This window comes from Cotesia typhae, unplaced genomic scaffold, assembly GCF_013202065.1.
Source record: "Cotesia typhae breed Kobodo isofemale line unplaced genomic scaffold, CoteBio_Ctyphae contig_5, whole genome shotgun sequence".
Classification (NCBI taxonomy): Eukaryota; Metazoa; Arthropoda; class Insecta; order Hymenoptera; family Braconidae; genus Cotesia; species Cotesia typhae.
The window spans coordinates 4,600,610-4,620,808 of NW_027423757.1; the positions used below are offsets into that span (position 1 = coordinate 4,600,610).

Here is a 20,199-nt window from a genome sequence, read left to right on the forward strand (position 1 = left end):
GAAAGTTTCTTTTCTTTTCTTACATTTCTAAGTCGAGAGCCCATTCTTTTTCTACATGACCAATACATTCACTCTTCACTACTGGTAACTCATTACCGTAAGGTTCTAAATCTAGAATAGCCTTGAATGTCTTAAAATCTCCGTCACCAATGTAGTTACCATATTTTACTCCAAATTTTTCTTCTGAAGTCGAGAACATTTCTTTCATGGCATCGACTTCCATCTTTCCTGACGAACCTTCGTGATTTTGTTGACACTCATCCTCATGATACTCACTCCACTTACGGAATTCTTCTGTATGAGTCTTGTTCTTCCAGTAAACACAGCCTTGACAGTAACTACTTTTTGTTTTCAAATCAATAACTTTCCCTGAATAATATCCTATGAGCGTTGCAACACCGTACGTTGATTTGAAACCACGTTTTTTCCAAGTACCATCTCCAGATACTTTTAAAATATTTTTTCTCTTCCTTGCTCAACATTTTTTCCATCTCTTCTTTCACTGCCTTCTGCGATAGAAATTCAAATGATAATTTCACTGTATTATAAATGTGTTCCACAATGTTAGCGTAACAACTTTTACTCAAACCAGTGCATAGATCCATCAGGTTACAAAATACATTTATTCCTTCTCTTCCAACACCCAAAAGTCTCATGATAAACACTATTCTCCGGTTTATTTCAAATCCGTTGTGAATGAAAGGACCTGAATTGATTATTTTATTACCACATGGACATGTGATAACAATTTTAAAACCAAGACCTCTGGAACCACACTCACTGAATTTTATCTTCTGATTACACACCGAGCACTTCACAATTTCCGACAAAGCTGTGAACACCGTAAAAAATTCAATTATCCTGTACCCGTGTAAAGGATTTGTTATAATTTCTTCACTATCACAGGTATGGAGTTTTTTGCCACTGGCACTCTCATTGTGGCTTGTATTGGCTTCGAAATTTTCACCTTCTTTATTGGTGAACTGATTACCCTGATAACTTCGTTTTTTGGAGATATTTCGTGCAATATTGCCACGTGTGCCTTTTTTATAATTCGGCATTTTTGCTTTTAAAAATCGACTGAACACGAAGAAATCTCCAGCTAAACTAAATATATTTCTATACTAACGGTTATTCGTGTACTAATGTTACACGTGTGCAGGAATGTAAAAGTATGTATATATATATACTAAAAGGGATTCTCGGTAGTTGAACAAAATAAATATTTCTAGGTATTATAATAGAAAGGTCCTTTTCAAGCGCCCCGACTACCTGGCTCGTTACTTAACAATACGTACTCCGACCCGCTCCACTGTATTAGCCATAACTTTGTAAATGTTCGAGATTTTTTTTTTCCGGCTCGTCAGTACACGCTCAACATAGTATACTTTCAGAATATCGAAAAAAAAAAATCGATTTTTTGAAAATTTTACATGAGTCTCCCCCCTTAACCTCTGATTATTTTCGTAGTAAAAAATGTACTTATAAAACATAAAAATTTTTATCATTATTATTTTATAATTAGCTTACAACCGAATTAAATGCGAAAATATGAATATGTTGTTCGAAAACTTAAAATATGATTTATTACCCTTAATCACCTGAGCGAACATAATTATTTATATCCTTCAGAAGGTTTCGACATATTTATCATTTCAATATCGAAAATAAATAAAAATGTCACCTGCAGAAACTGTGCTGTCAAATACAGTCACATAGATCTAGATACCTCCAAGCTAAATATTTGTATTATGAAAAAAATTTACATTTGTAAACTCAATTATACTTGTTTAACTCCCGACAAACTTCTATTTATCCAGATCTGACAGTTTATTCAGCGAATAATAATAAAATATTTTTCCCTGCTACCGTGAATTAATATTCAATAGTTACGTGGGCACAGTAAGAGTAAACAGGATAATTGGTGCTAAATATAGTGGAAAGAATGAAGAGTAAAGTGCTGATGAAAAGTAGAACGACGACTCTCAAGAGTCGGAAAATATATATGTCGACTCTAGGGCAATGTTCATGTATTGCATGTACACATATATACATAGATACATATGTTTGTTCACACATGCACTTTACTCCACCTTCATCCTGGTCACCCAGCATTTCACCGTCTCGACGTAACGTCAGATTTAACCTGCTCGTCGACACGCGATCCCGTCGATTTTTTCTCCGCCATCGATCGACATAATTTTCTATTCTATATTTTATATTAAATATTATGAGGTCGCGCTTGTTTTTATCATTAACCTGACTTCCATATTTCTTAAATAACAGAGTTTTCATATATTAATTGACACTTGATTGGTTATTTACTGTAAGACTACACGAAAAAAATTTATAACAAATACTATTTTAAAGAGTAAAATCATTTCAATTATTAATTTGTGATATTTATTATTTAAATTCTCCAATTCAACAATTATATAGCGAAAATACCATTGCAAACAGATTTAAATGTCAAAAAAATTAAAATACCGATCCAGAGTCTGAATTACTGTTTGAAGCATTAAAAATTAACAAGAATCTGATCATATTTTATAATTTATTCTTTCATGCATATGAATATTCTATGAAGTAGAAAAATAACCTAGTTTGTCTTGTAAATCATTCAAAAAAATTAAAATTCGATAAAGAATCTTAACATTCTCTAAGGACAGTTTAAAATATTACTCCTCATCCAGATGGCAGTAAAGATACCTAATCACTATGTTCTAGAGACGTCACATGCACGCAAAATGTATTTATGATGTTGCACCTAAAGATACGACCTGTACTTAACGCAAATCGATTGTCAGTTACTGCTTATTTTATTAGATACAATTTTTTTTGTAACTGTCAGTTCCTAATTTTGATTTGAAATCTAATACTAAAATTGCATCTCAATTAAAATTGGTATAAATTTGGATTATAACGATACAATAATTGTATAACTTTTAATAAATATCTATTTTGCTAGCTCGGGATTTCTAATAGGTCAGAATTATCAATTTTTATTCAAACTTAATAACAGACAATCCTGGTATTTTTTTAAAATTATCTTCGATTTGTAAATTAGAAAAAGTAAAAAGAAGAAATATATTTTATAGATATTTTTATTAAATACCAATAAATCGTGAAATAAATCCAATAAGTGTTTCTTTAGTTAATTGCTATGTAAATATATAGAACTGTTAAAGCAAATGGGATATAATATTATTGCTATCGAAATTTCCCACAAGAAATCCTCGAATAAACACTAAATAAATTATGTTTGATTATTGCGGAATTATAAGGACCAAATAATGTAGAATCATGTATATACGTAAAAACAAATGTTTACCCAAATGCTTGATCATATAATATACATTTATGAAATCATAACGATCTGGAATCAGCAGTCGCCGGCATTAGGAATCTCTTTTGGCATATAGCTCTTTCTCTCTACTCTGTGCTGGCTCACCGTGTAATTAAGCTGTTTGTATTGTATGAAAGCAAAGGGGACTGTGACTCAGTCTTATACCACCTTTCGCCATCCCCTAAGGCTAAGAGAACCAAAATAACGGGGTGTTTCTACAGCCGTTCGTAGCCAACACTTTCTTTACTTCCCATTAAAATGTTCCTCTCTATATACACACGCGTATTATGCTCTTAATTATCCTCTACTTATATTTACTTAGCTTTTATTTTATTATTCCTTTTCTCTTACTTTCGTTAATTAACGTTTTTTTTTCTTTTTTGTTATTAATTTTGTATACAACTTCGGTGTTTTACTCCCTCTAAAATAATATTGTTACGTCGACTATTATTCATCGAAAGTTTGCTCTCAAGTACGACTGATGAAAATTCCGGAATTCCACACCCTATATAGATTTTGCAAGCCATTAAAGTATTTCAAGATTCAATGGGCATGTTCTTTGAAATTTTAATAATTTATATTTTCACAAACTTGTTCACAATTTTTTAAAACTTTATACTCAATGTGAGAGTAGTTTTTTTTTCATACTTTATTTGATGTGAATTTTCTCTAAATTAAGGTTGGTTTTTATCGACTCAAATATATTTAAAAATTTAGTAAATCAAGTATGTTCACTGTTAACGTAATAAAAAAATTATGTATCGATTATAGGATTTGTTAATGTTTAATAAGTTTGATTAATTGTTAATGAATAGTTTTTAATATCAGATAAATTAATAAATATTTTTTAATAGTTAAAAAATCATTTAATAAATGCGATTTATTTGCTGTTCATAAATAATACTTTTCTTTGTAGAAATATTTATTAAGTTAAAAGTTAAAAAAATGCCATTCAGCAGCCGAAAAGGAAGTAGATTTTCTACTTAAACAAAATCACAACACTGATAATCACATTTATAGAATCCCTTTTCCATAAGTTACGAAAAACTTGTATGATCGTTAAAACGTATGTAATAGAAAAATTTCATTAAATATCTACAGACGAATAAGTTATTTTCAGTCTAGGAGGATGAAATGACGTGGAAGTAAACGCTCTTTTAATGGACTTTGAAATGCGACTTACAGAAATCCAACAAGTTATTTCATTCAAAAGTTATCCGTTATGTCCAAATTAGACAAATAAATTGAATTTATTTTGGTCCTGGTATGTTTCAACCGGTAGACCGAGAACCCAGAAGATTAGAGGGATAGATTTTATTAATAAAATGATGGTTCAAATTATTCAATATATAGAGCATATTGTTGAACACAAATTTATTTTCATTGATTAAATTACATAAACATTTTTATCTCATAGAAAGTTAACATTCAAAATTTACTTGGCAAGATTTAAAAAGATAGATAATACCTGAAGTTGTTTTGTCGACATACGTGGTTACTTATATTAATTATTTTATCACTACTTTTTTTTATTACTAAGGTACTTTTTGATTTAAGTATAAGTGAGTTTGCTGACGTATAACAAAACTCCCATTTATTTATCTATTTGAATTTTAATCCCTTTAATATATCTGGGCCCCAGACTAATGGCGGGAATTTCTCCAGGCCTCTTACAACGAGCCGAACGAGAGACTTGATATTCACACTCGAATAACTTTTACTATCGTTAAAAATGAAAAGAAGTTATTATCAATTTTTACAATTAATTAAATATGTAAAGAAAAAAACTGTCAAAATATGAATTTTTAAGATTTTGAAAATTTTAAAACTCTGTCTATCGTCGTGATAAGCCGCTATAAAATATTCATTGACATAATTAAATATAGACTATAAATCTTTCCAACATATCATCTTCTAGAATTCAACGTATTCTCAGAATTAATAAACCGATTTTAAAGATTTTAAAGATTTCAAAAATATTAAAAGACAATAAAAATCCGTAAGAAAATTGAGAGTTGAGAGTTGTTTCAATTAGGAAAATCTTTAAGAAAATGAAGTTATCAGATTAACCGAAAATAGCTAGTGGAAACGTTCCTGATGGAAACGAGGCAATATTTAAATGAAATAGCTAATTTCTCTTAAATAATTATTGTTGAATCGCAGGAAATCCTGCTCAAATATTTAGAAAAGCATCACATAGCTAAAGTAAAATAATTTCGAATGTTTATTTAATATTTATTAATTTTATCTCTCGGTATCAATCGCCATAAATAATTTCTCACAACTGTGCGCTTCAGCATCTTAGTTGTCTATGAATAGAATCTCAAGTGCTCACTTTGTTGACCAACCGCTCGAATTTAAGGTATTATTTATGGTATCGTAAATTAATAATTAAATTGGGGAATGAAAATTGATTTTGTTTAAAATACACACAATATATATACATATAGTCAGGAAGGAGCACTTTAGTATTTAGCTCTCTGGGACTACCTCGAGATATTTTGTATGGTGAGGTAGTTAGTGCCCCTAAGAGGCCTTGCTGATGAAATAAGAGGCAGAGAGAGGCTCACCGGCAAATCAATAGTGATTTAATTAAAGATTACAGGTTTATGAAAATTAAGATTAATCGCGCGAAATGAATCCCCGTCTTTTACGGGTACTCGTGCACGGGTCAATGGATTGTAATTATCACGGGAGTTCCGTTCTTCCTTAAATAATTAACGGTGGTTATATACAAGCACCCAAAAGTTTAGATCGACGTGTCGACGTCTCGCCCTTAGGTTTAAATCAATTTTTTAGTTTCTTTAAGCTGAGTTAGGCGGCTCTTTACTCGGAAAAAAGTTAAATTGCTCGAGAAATACAAAAACAAATAATACATACATCTACATATATATCTTGGAAGTATAAAAACGTATCAGGTTTTTGCTTAATGTTTTTTCTTTTACGCCCATATATACTCATTCGCGGTACATTATTGTAGCACTGCCACCGCCAGTTTTCCCTCCGACGTATCTCTATTAGCTTCTAAATCGGAAAAGTTTGCCAGGGCCCTGAAAGTGAGAGAAAATAAAATACAAAAAGTTAAATAAAATAAAAAGATTATGGACACTGAGATTAGAGTAGAAAGATTCGAGTCCGTGCGGTTGTTTCTGGTTGGGTTACAAAACACAACCCATTGAATTCTACCTCAGGTAATATATATATATATATATATATATATATATATATATATATATATATATATATATATATATATATATGTATATAAATTTCTATTTCTATACATATATTGTTATTTTATTTGTTTATTTATTTATCTATATATTTTAAGCTTGCACGCCACAATTATCCACCGTTAAACTTTTTTAATTACTACCTTTTGAAGAAAATATCATCAGAAACGTCTTGATAAAATATTTAACTCTCCAAGATCCGGGTGGTCGTAAAACCTTGAAACTTTTCAAATATCCATTAAAACTTACCTGAAATTATATATTAAGAAAAAAATTTATCGAGTTGATAAAGGGGAAATTTTTTTTTTAATTCATTATATCTAATCAAAAATATCAAATAAATTATTTTCATCTCTTTATTAAATTTTACAAATTATATTTTTCTCACATCTATATTTTCTTTGATAATAAAAAAATTAAAAGCATTTTTTCGAATTTTAAAATCGATAAAGTATAAATATTATTCAATTTAAACTCTTCAATCTGTATATTTCAGTTCAATATATTATATGTCTATACTTTGCATTAGCTGTTTGGATTTGGCATATTCATATACATAAGACACGTACCCATTTTATTTACTGACATTTATGATAACGTCAAAAGAAAACCAATAAGCCCACTCAGTATTTGTTGGCAAGTGAATAGAAAATACATAACCAATATTATCGGAGCATCTACACAAGCAAGGTACCGAGAATCGACAGCTACTTTGTCCAAGTTAAAAAGATTAAGACACTTCGCTCGCGGCTAGATATTTCTTATCGTTTTCCGTTGCCAGCAAGTCTGCTGCTCGCTAGCCAGCAAACCTTTACTTGCTAAATCGAACTATTATTTTCTGGTACGGTCCATTTCTATTTTTCTACTCGACAACCGTAAGCTTCATATAAGTGTCTGACGTATATAATGCTTCATACTACCTACTATATATAATATTTGATATATATTGTAGTATATAGGATAGCGGTTACTGGACCGTTCTGGTGAGCACGTGCATGTGTCAAAGGTCGAGTGGTGTATGGTCGTGGATAGGAGACTCGCGCGACGTGTGAGGAAAGACGGCCTCATTGTACTAAACTTTATTCATCCAACACAATCACCCTCCTTTACTTAACTTTGGTATTCCACATCGACATCGATACGCTGTGAAAAATTTGCGGAGTGAATAATTTTTAATTGATTTAATCCCTCAAGAGTGAAACTCACTGCGAAAAAAATTTTCATTAAAATGATTAATGGAAGATAATAAAATAGTTGTCATTCGTTTAAAAACTATAGAATGCGTTATTAGAAATTTTTTTAATTCACATAATCTTTATCTTTAGTTTGATATATTTTTTTATTTCTCCAAATATCATTTTTTGATAAATTCTCTCTATAATAATTTATTTGTTAAGAAATCCTAAAAATTTTTACACGTCAATGAGCTTCAGTAACATTAAAGTAATTAATTTTATTTAATTTAATGTTTAGCAATGCTATTAATATATTATTTCTTATTTTTTACATTAGAATTAATCAACAAGACTTAAAAAAAAAATAATCTTTATGAAAATTTAGTTCCATGTTTCAAAAAAGTCAAATTTGGGAAAAATATAATTTACAAACTAAAACTTTGGATGAAACTTATTTCCTCTAATTAAAATTTATTTTAGTGTAAACACTCCGTAGATTGAAAATTCACTCCAGGTTTTTTACAGTTTATCTGCACACAAACATCGTAAGAACATATTAATAGTCTAACTTTTTTTTTTTTAATCCTATCCTAGTGCTCTGATTTTGGTACCGCGGATAGTTTGCCGACTCGCGAAGCAATAACACGGTGGCGGTACCACCTGCTACCAAATGTTATGAGAACTCCTTCCCACTTATCTCTCTTTCTTCTTCTTGTCCTTTTAAAAAGCGATGTACGTAAAGGCTGCCACGTGCTATCAACGAGTTACACCAAACTGTGACCCCCGTAACATCCTTGTCACCCTACACTGTTACTAATACTGCTATTCCGCTCTCTTATCTAACCAGCCGCTGGCACTCGGCAAGTCACAGCGCCCAGAAGGGCTTCTGCAAGTTCCATTACTACCCCTTTACCGACCCCTTGAGACTAGGGGCAAGGATGGGACGCAGATGGTACTTTTGGTCTTTGGCTTCTTGCCGATGCACCCCCGCTATCCTCTTTCACAGTATACCATTATTACTACCACTATCCTCTCATCATTCCCGTGCTTATGCATTTCTTACATTGTGTGCAACTGCGAGAGAGTAATGCCAGCAAATCTCGGAGGTGAAAAACCGTCGAGAAAGTGAGAACTCGGCATTCCGAGCTCTGATAATGAAAATAAAAATAAAAAAAACACTCTCTTGTAATCATATTTGTAGAATTATTTATCTGATTCTTTCTGTCTTTCTCTTTTCTCCTTAAAATTATTTATTTTGAATGCCAAGAAAACTCTGCCTGGCATGATAAATATACGTATGCTCGTATATAGTTATAAAATTGTTATTTACGTCACGATTGACGGAATTTGTTAAATTACTGGTACTAATAATGATAAAACATTATTAGAAAAAAATTTTTAATTTTTAAGTTACCATTTAATTATTATGTAGATATTATTTATGTTAAGTTTATAATTTATTGATAAATTTAATTTTATCCGCGGATTCGTTATTTTACATAAAATAATAAAGTAGACTAAGCGCGGCGTAACGATAAGTAGCTACGGTCAGTGTCAAATCAGACAACTGAATTTATTTACTAGAATGTACTTTTGTAAAAAAAATAAATGATTATTAATTTAATTTATTGATTAAACAAAATTACGATTAGCTATTTCTTTTAGTTATCTATGATTTTTTTATGATTTATCTATATTTTTGTTACAGGGGACCCGCGAACATTTTCGGCTAGGCCTTTCCGAGGAGGTTGGTTCGTTTGTTTGTTTTGCAAAATTAGGATATAGTCTGTAGCATTTTCTCTGTATAACCACTCTCTCTCTCTCTCTGTTTCTCTCTGTATCTCTCTCTCTCTCTCTCTCTCTCTCTCTCTCTCTTCATTTCATTCTCTTATTCTCTTATTATGTTTCTCTCTCTCTATCTCTTTCTCTTGCTGTATGTTTCCTCCTTTCACGTATTATTTATTCACCTGGTTTTTTTTCGCTATTATAAGTTAAAAATTTTCATATATTTATATATCTACAAATGTAGATATATATATGTGTATGAATAACTCCTTCACTCAGCTAATTAAAACCCAATAACCCATATACATTTAACGACTGGCCGTCTTTCCTCTGTACTAATTTTATACAAATATATTATAGTATTATTATCATTATTGTTTTATTTATAATGAGTAAATTAACAATATGATATTGATTCTATGGCTCACTAACCCAATTAATTTAATGCATTTTCATTAATTTAGAAAATTATAAATCTAGTAATTATTTATTATTATTATTATTATTTTTGCTTTAATGTACACATTTATAAATGTACATAATGCTTACGATAATACATCTAGTTGTTAATATCTTGATTATTGAATAATACTTATAATATAAACTGTAATTGTAATTATTATTATTAATATTAATATTAATATAAAATATGCACAGCACTCAACAGTAATTAACTTACAAAGTAATGGGATTAATAGTCGAAACATAATTTATAAACGCCACAATCAATTATCATCTCAGGAAAATTCAAGTACTTGCCGATTTTATTATTAAATATTATTGCGCGATAAAGCATATTTTTTTTTTATTTACGATAGTAAAACGGATATTATCATAGATTACGACGTCATATAGTATTTTTTGTCGCCGAGCGTCCCAGTACAGTAGAATAGTGAGTGAGCTGTATCATATTGATATCATTTTATCGTAAAATTTGACGGTGACACGCACAAGATCTAATACCGATAATATTACGCGAGTGACGATAAACATAAAAAAGCTCATGTGACATGAATTTTATAAGAATAACGTTACAATTTATGGAGGGTTGTTTTATTTATTTTTGTAACTTGTAACACAATGATCTGGAGACATCTCGACAACGTTAAAGTTGAAATCAAGGAAAGCCGGAAAAATATTTAAGAGTACGGTAAACAATTTTTTATTAAATATTCAAATTCTTGAAATTTTTCTCATTTTTACAATTCAATTATAAATTGTTATTATTATTACTTACTATATTTTACCCCGTTTTGTTCAGAGAGAATAGAAAGTTTAAATTGTTTCTCGGCTTTGATCTCTCATTTGTAATCAAATCTATTTTTTAAAAGTTAATTATTGAGAGCTATTTCAAAATTAATATATAATGACTCGAAATTTATACGGTGAGCTCATAATTAAAGGGCAGTTGTACAACGGTTGATAATTGATGACAAAATAATGTATAAGACAGAATATTAAATTACGTCAAATAACCCAAAGCGTTGGAATACTAATTGACTGTTTAACTCAAAGATTTTATCGAACATATGTTACATGTGTTTTACTAACTTTTATTACTTTTTCGCCTGTTAATTTTTTATTATGCTTTTTGTCAAGGATAAATTTCGTATTTTCTAACAAAAGTTTTAGCACAATCATATTTTTTACTAAAATTTTAAATAATCGCTCCGCTAATAGCTGTAAAATATAAAGCGGGATTTGGAACATTTTTGTGTCTATTGTCGCTCTAGACAAAAAGAGGGATTAAATAAGGAAATAGAAAATTTAAATGCGTATAATTTTTTATTTTTCACTGAAATTAATGATGCACTACATGTTTTGTGGAACAAAAAAGAGCTTTTATTTAGGCTTTTGTTATATTTCAAGATAGAATCGGCTTTTTACATTATGAAATTGGCTCGGAGAGTAAGATTGAATGATAAAATGATAGAGTGTGGCTGTATCCACGGAAAAGACAGAGAGAGTAACAAAAATGGTAGAAGTAGAGTGGAAGAATAAAAAACAAATAAATGGATATGTATGATAAAAAGAAATCTAGGTGGGTGTTAGAAGCAGATTTATTCACTCGTGAGGAATAGAATTTTACGCGCAACACCTGCGTTCCCATGGCTGCCTGTCGAAATTCCCTCTAGCATATCCGTCTGTTTTTCACCAACTCAGCATCAACGACCCTCGCTAGAAGCACACTCTGCATCGCTTACCCTCTGGCTATCCGTTGGTCCGTAAGCTCACCGCTTTTCTGTATCTACCTAACGCCCGTCCAAAACTCAACTTTCTCGATGAAAATTGCATTAACCGAGTTTTCGTACACGTTACTGCCCAACTTGATACTAAAGTCCGAATCGTTCCGGATACGGAACTTCAGCCGTGCATGTGTATCTCTATATATAGATACTTTCATACATATATATGTATATTTATCCTCGTACGACATAAATGATACTGACACAGTATCGCATTCAAAATATTAATTAATTTTTAGAGCTTATTGTCGAATTATTCCATTATTTTGAGACGTAATTACTCGCTTAGTTATCTATAATTTATAAAATTATTATTTATAATATCACGGGAAAATAATTTGGATTTACTAAGATCGTAAAAATAAACAGAGAATTTTAGAAGTTAGAATTAAAAATGTTAGTTTTCATAGAAATTCAAAAATTAATTATTGAGAGATGAGGTAATTATGCATAAGTGGGGCTAAACTTTTTTTGAAAATTGAAAATTTTGGTGATTTTTTTCATATAAAAATTCACAAATTTATAATTTTAAAAATTTTCAAATCATTATATTTTGATTTTTTTTTTCTAACTTATTCTATTTTTATAATGTTTTTTGACACCGTATTAAAACGAATTAAATTAAGATATTTTTCAAATAATAATTTAAAATAACTAAAAGTATTCGTAAAGTTAAAATAAAGTGTACCAATAAATAAAAGAGTGAATTGGTTGGAAACAAAAATTATACGGATTCGGTAGCTGATAAAAAGTTTTAATGATTTTATATTTTATTGAGTGATTTGAAATTCAAATAGTAATTAACTTTTGATGGTATAGCATAAATTCAAATTTCTATCAAGCGATTTCCATGCAATCGTGGAGATATATATCACTGAATTTGGGCTGTCTGGTAGTGCTGCAGTGACCCTCGAGAACTAACTCAACATCGTATAGCTTAAAAGCTGTTTTCGTGCTTAACGGGTAAATACGTGATTTCATTTATGATACGAACTTACGATCGCTTTTGGTATCTGTTGCGAATATGCTCGAGTTTAGCTACTCGTCGAAAGCTTAGCAATAAACTCATTCAGTTTACTTGCCACTCATTCCACTTTTATTTTCCGTCTTCCGCGCTCTGTATAAACATTATACGTCTAGCTATCTTTATCTCTCTATCCATCTATCTATCATCGATAAACATATACGGTTTACGTATATTTATAGATTTAGATTGATTGAGATGTATACATAAACAGTCTATTGAATATTCAATTTCTCAATCTATTTCAATTCACGCGTGCACTCCGAGGTTAAAGTTAACTGTGAACAAGCATAAACATTTAACCCGTAACATTGAACGCGACCTGGGGTATGGCATAGGTATATAATGGCGGATTATCTTTATGAAGTGTCATAAAATCTGTGCAAATAAAATAAAAACAGTATTCTTTTGCTTAACTTGAGTTCTTTCTCTCTTTGCATTATCCTATCTCGGAAATGAGAATGAAAGGTAGGAAATAGCATCATAAAATTGAACGCTTTTGTGGAAATAATGAAAAAAGAATTGTAAAAGAGTGAAGAAACGAAAAGAATAAAATAGGAACAAAAATAAGAATAAAATAAAGGAGACTTAGAAAAAAACGATTGTGGAAAAGTGCTGTGGGAATGCGCAACTAGGGACACTAACTTTACTGCCCCATTCCTTTTCCTTTCGTTTTACGTTTCTTATAAAAATTCAACTTACTATTCAACAGCGTTATTAGGGGCCATTAAATCATCTTTAACCAACAGGTATCGGTTATATTATGGTTAACCAACAGGTATCGGTTATATTATGGCTGGTTGTCATTATCGTAAAAGTAAGTGCTGAAGATTTAACTAAGAATTGGTTCTTTCAATTATTTTATGATAAAGATAATACAGTTAGCACAATTAATTTAATACTCAAACAAACAGTGTTGATATTAATGCTATTGCATGAATAGTTTTAGTTCGTAATTTATGAGTTTAAGTTTAATTTTCCAATAGTTTAATTACGCATCAGCTTAAAGTTACTAATTTGTTGTCACATAAATTTTAAAACTGCAATTCTGAGCTTTGGATACTTTCGGAGATTATTTTCTCAGTGATTTGAGTTCATCAACTCAAGTTCATTTGAGTTGCTTTCGTTTTGCTTATTAGAGCTGTAACTATTAAAATTGATAAGAACGCTGCAATAAGAAGTCATACTTACTCAAGGAAAAGATTATTAACTTTTTGTAACAAAATTTTTAATAAACAATCGTTGTGATAATAACCTTGTAGTTGAGTGAAGCTTTATGTAATTGCTTTGGAAAGTTATATTATATAAATTTATAAACTATTTATTTTACTTGAATAATAACTTTCTTTTGACAGTTTAATTATAAGATCTTTACCTAAGATCGGAAAATTAGTTTTCGAGTTCCGATCATCTTAACTAATTACATTTATGATAATTTAAAAATTATTACCAGAGATATTAGGAGATTTAATAAGAATTTAACTATTGTATTTGTCTTCATAATGGGACTTTCGGGAAACTTTGCTATTTTTTGACTCAGATCGTCAAGCTGGTTCAAACATAGATATAGTTCAAAAGTTTATACATATATATATATATATATATATATATATATATATATATATATATATATATATATATATATATATATATGTATAACGTGGGCAAGTGTTCAGCCTAGATTCTACAATTCTCAACAGATTTAGATGAAACTTGGCATGTATACTCCCCAGACATCATCAAAGTCAAGTTCAAATATGAGCAAAATCAATAAGTTAGTTTATGAATGACAACAATTTGAAATTCGAAATTTCAGATTTTAGATTCTTTTCTTCTAAATAACTTCCAAATACATTAACTTATTCAATTTCTGTAAAAAGCATGTGATAATAATAAAACAAGCTTTCATTTCCATACATACATAAGATTCTTATAGATAAAAATTTTCAATAGTTCTAATGAAATTTTATTATTGCATTCGTTTTGAGGGATACATTAGTATCTTATTCTTTCACAAAAATTCAACACAACATCCGAGATTATGTAGTAAATCGTAAAAAAGATTATAATCGTACAAGAATTTAGAAAATATTGTAAATGAATGATTTATAGAAAATCGGAAAAAAAAAAAAAAAAAAAAAAACACGATGTATTGATGTTGAAAATGAACCCTTACAAGCATATTTTAATTTATAATTTTTAGGATCAATTGATGAAATCTACTTCCATTTAGGTTGCCGAATGGTCTTTTTCAATTATACTTAGATTGAACCCGAGATATATATCACAGCTTTCGTCGACAGGTAAAATCATGAAATAACATTGGATTACTTTTAATGAATTAAAGATCATTCAAAAAATTGAATAGAGAACAAAAAAAATTTGCAACTTAAATGAGTTAAAATAAATATTGATTGTTTACGTTTTCGACACTACATTTTCCAATATTTATATTTCCCAGTCTTCGTTTATTTAATTACATTTTTTTTTTTTTACTTTTTGAGTAACATTTTTTGACGGATTTTTCAGAAGGATATACGCGAAGATAGATGACTAAATAAATAGATGGATAGAAAGATAAAGTGTTAATGGGTTAAAGGGAAAAGTTTTGCACATCTGGAGACCGGTGATTACGTGGTCAGTGTAAATTCACATAGGAAAACTCCGAGTTTCTATTTACCTATGGTGTAGACGATCGATTTTACTTGTAGACAAGTGGTTGCGACGAGTCTTCAATCCTTTTTTTTTATTTTTATTTTTATTTTTTTTTTTTATATTTTTATTTCTACTTCTACTTGAGATTCCCAGGTGACTGTGCGACCACGTTCGTTGTGTATAACTGTGTGTTAAATTGAGTTCGATTGGAAAAGTATTTACTTGGTACAACTGTACCATTGTACAGATGTGTTGTGACATTTCCCCATAGATAGACATCCACTCAACAAACTTGGCCAAGAAAATTAAACTTTTAACTACTTTTAATTTAATATACCTATAATTTTAACAGTAATTAATAGTTGCATTAATAAGTTTACAATTCAAAGTCATAATCATGATCACGTTTTATTTTAGTTTTTTTATTTACACTGAAAAAAAAAAATAAAGTATAAATCCGATGTCAATACATTTTGGTACTACAACAACATTTGTGTATGCTTCAAATTTACACGAAATTCAAGTACCAGAAAATATTTAATTTTGTATTCGAATAACTAAATCGGAACTTTTATTTTAAAAAACTCTTAATTTTTCGTGAATCGTTGAACAACACTTGTTATATTTACTGATACGTTAAATGAACTTTACGAAAAATCGAGTAAAGTAATAAAAAAATCAACTCTATTATGTTGTTAAGGTAACTACACGAGTTTCAACTATTTCAATCGGTGTAACTACTAAATTTAGAAGTGAAGTGTTATCGATCGTTCGAATTTTTTTATTCCTCTAGAGTAGTGCAGTAAATGCAAGTAACGACGTAGTATCAGTCCTCTGTATTGTCATAGGTTAAAGTACCACGATTTTTTTCCATTACAAAACAATTTTTAACTTTAAATTTGAATATCTTTTAACATAACATGATTTGATACTTTCGAATATAAAATAAATTTTTTCATAAGAAATTAATAATTAACAATTCTTTGAGCTGTCGTAGATTCTGTTTTATCTAATAATAAATCTCATGTATGAAAGACCTTAATTACTTAATGGGTGCAATGTTTTATCTCTGAATGAAATAACTTCGAAATAAAAGCTGCTCTCTATCAGCTTATATTCACTAACTATAAATTACGTTTAGTTATTATATCTTGCTTTGCTTTTTACATGCAATAGTTAGATTATAAATTATTTATGTGCTGAAAAGGATGCGCTCAAGATACGAGAAAAAAGATCATTTATTGTGAGATGTATTTTTTAATACGTTTCCGATCGTAAAAAATGGATGATTCAAATAACATGGGATGTATTAGTTTTGACGAAAAAGCTTTTTATGAAAAAGCTACCACGGGTTAGTGTATTTTGTTTACTCGTAAAATATTCGGCCGATTGCATAAATACTGGGCACAAATCAAACACATGTAACAGGGAGTTCGATAACAAATTTTTGCTTATGGATAATGGACGAACGGGTCTATCAGATGGTTTAGTTCTAGTGTTTTATTATTTTATGGTGAATGAATAAAAATAAAAAAAATAACAATAATATTCGTTTATTAGCTATACAGCTATTCAAATATTATATACGATATTTTAAAAATTTTAGTATCATAATAATAACAAAAACTAACAATCTGCAGTCATATGTGGTTGCTGAGAATTACGAATTATGATTAAAAATTTTTTGACTTCATGATTTTTCGATAGTTTCAATCACAATAAGTATAATTGTGATTAAAACTATCGAAACAGCAATATCAATCAATAATGATTTGATGGAAAATGTGATGGAACAAACTTAAACTGAAAAAATTTATAGAAAAGCTTGGTTACGATCCCTATATTTCTTTCAAAGCCATCTTTGCTCCCAATGAATAAAAATTGTATTTATTTGTATATTATAACATTTACTCTAAGTAATGGATTATATATTTTGAATTACCATAAGTTAATTTTGTTTGGAATGATGACTGTTGCCAAATTAACATTTAAAAAGTAAAACTCTTAGCCAGTTAAAAAAGTATATAATTTAAAATCGAAAAACAAAAACTCGTATTTTAAATAATACTAGTAATAGCAGGTGGAAGTAAATAGTAGAGGAGCAAGAGAGAGGTCAGACCGGTCAGTACAGGAGTCGGAGAACTGAATTTTTGGAGCAATCGAGGAAATAGAGAGAATAGGACAGTCCGCGTTACCATAGTAAATCAATTATCTCGCAATGTAAATAAATCACCTTTTTCCAACTCTGCTGAACTATTTCACTGGACAATCGCACAAAATTTATTGACAGGCTTGGGTCCATTTTTTATTTTATTTTTTATTTTTCGAGTGAGCAACACGATTGAAAATGACGCGTGCGTCGCATCATTCATATGATCAACGCGTTCGAACCCTCCCCTTTTCCAATACTCTGTATTTTATCGGTTAATTTTTTGGCAATTTATCTGGTGTGAATAGAAAAATGATTTAATTTTCTTTCAATTATTCTCCTATGCTCTGTTATTAAATCGAAAAATACCTATTTAATCGATAACGTATTCCAAGATATTTAACTGACGACTAATGATTTAATAATAAAGTTAACTATTTTTTGTAAGCTCGTCTTGAATGTTGGGCTGTTGACATAAAAAATTATTACGAGAAAGATAATGAAAAAACTATTACGTGAATTATAAGATTGAGGTCAATTATAGTGTATGAAATGGCTCAAAACAATAGCGAAGACTTGGCAACGGTGCAAATACGCTCAGCGATTCTGAAAATGCGGTACAATAGCTACAACAAATGTGTGTATGTGGATACACTATATAATCAGTATGTGAATCGAAAAAAAGTTTACTGAGACAATGTATTATTTATGTGAATAGTAGCGTAAAATATGGCTTCGCGATAAGAATAATAGAGTATCTGCGTTCCTGCCAATAGGTTTTTGTTCCAATAAAATTCGTAAAATAAAACTACTTCCCTGTAGAATGATTACGACCACTGCGTTATATTAATATCCAGATTAAAATTTAATTACATTTTTACATCAAAGTTTCACTGGTAGAAGTTTTTTATTAAAAAAATTCTTTTCTTGTCATACAGACTCTTTATTAATTATTACGGAACGTTCTTTAGATGACTTAATTTTAACTTATACATCATTTTACGATAAAAGATAAACGAAATAACCTGAGTTTTGTGAGTTGATATATTTAAAAATCTCATAAATGAGCTAGGCAAAATTTCATTGAATTATAGCTTACATGAAACTTTACTATTTTCTTATTTTTGGTATGAAAAGATTTATTCAAAAATCTGTTGCTGAATAGCAAATTTTTCATTACAATATAAATAATTAATTGGGTACTGATTATAACACGGTATTTGAAAAAAAAAAACAGGTGAAGTTTTAATTCCGTGCTTTAGGTTAATCTTTCCTGATAATTTTTTCTTGAGCAAATAAAAGTTGAAACTCATTGCTGCTACTGTTGTAATAATAAAAGTGTATATATAAATGTATAAATAAAATAACTGAACGTTATTTACCGTGAATTGTTTACGCAAGCATACCCGCGAGGAAAAGGGTTATTTGCTGAATGGCTTCGTGGACTATATGCATATTACAGAAGGGAAATCATTATTTTTTAATGAGATATGCTCGTAATTTTAGCGTCTATTATGACTTAGTTTAAATATAAAAACCGCGGTGAAATATTTAAATAAATTTTTTCGCTAGCATATTATTTTGAGTTTTATGTATTCGATACCCTTACAATAACAATAAATAATAATAATAATAATAATAATAATAATAATAATAATAATAATAATAATAATAATAATAATAATAATAATAATAATAATAATAATAATAATAATAATAGCAATATTATATAATAGTGAAGGCATTGTATAATATTAGCAATGTGAGGATAAATAGATATGGAGTAAATGCTAATGCTGCTTTTAACGGAAAAGCTGGTGACATATTGACACAATATTTGGCCGGGAAATATTCAGCGAATCACCAGTAGTCTAGATTGCTCATAAATACCGCAAGTATGCTTTCATAATTGATTATTGGCTATTAATAATCTCGATAAGCTGATTCATTAAAACGTCTGGGTCATTTAGCATTATATTGTATTATAAATTATAACCAAACAAATTTTTATCTCTGTCTGTTTTTACATTCCCAAACCTGGGTGCTTCGATATATTTCCGATATTATATTATATACTATATAGCATAGTATAGTATTGGTTACCTTCACCTATCAAACGATCGATAGCACACCTACAGTATACAGACATACACATACAGATCTCTAGATAACACTCGACTGAATTTGCATTTGCATCGTAACTTTTCGAGATAACGTCTGAACGATCGCATTCGAAAATACCGGGCTGAATCAATTTGCCAGAATGTCTCTCGAGGCGCTATACGATACGCACTCACGCGGTCATCACATATATATATAAATGCATATGCGTATATGTATTTTTTTCTATATTTTTTCCAATCAAAGTTATTCTTTTTTTCTAACACCAGTATTCTTTTTTTCTGCGTATCAGGAGTTATCAGTTCGAATTTGCATATTTACAAGCTCAACATTTGGCCGATCAGCAATAACCAAAAATAATACGCCTTCAATTTAATTTCTCTTTTCTGCATTAAAAAAAAAAAAAAATGATTTCTCGACATCTTTTCTCAATATAATTTTTATATTAATTTTATTTTTTTTTTT

General features: G+C 29.5%; 1 protein-coding gene across 5 annotated transcripts in view; it reads left to right on the top strand.

Annotated features, from left to right (window-relative positions):
* The window catches only part of LOC141530696 (nephrin), a 194,394-nt gene that overhangs the window by 40,000 nt on the left and 134,195 nt on the right, over window positions 1–20,199 (top strand). For 2 of the 5 annotated variants that reach the window (XM_074247966.1, XM_074247965.1), the window contains exon 3: window positions 9,463–9,501. The exons of the other annotated variants lie outside the window; for them this stretch is intronic. In XM_074247966.1, the coding sequence (XP_074104067.1) occupies window positions 9,463–9,501 (39 nt within the window). The remainder of the gene's footprint in view (window positions 1–9,462; window positions 9,502–20,199) is intronic. 5 annotated transcript variants of the gene reach the window in all.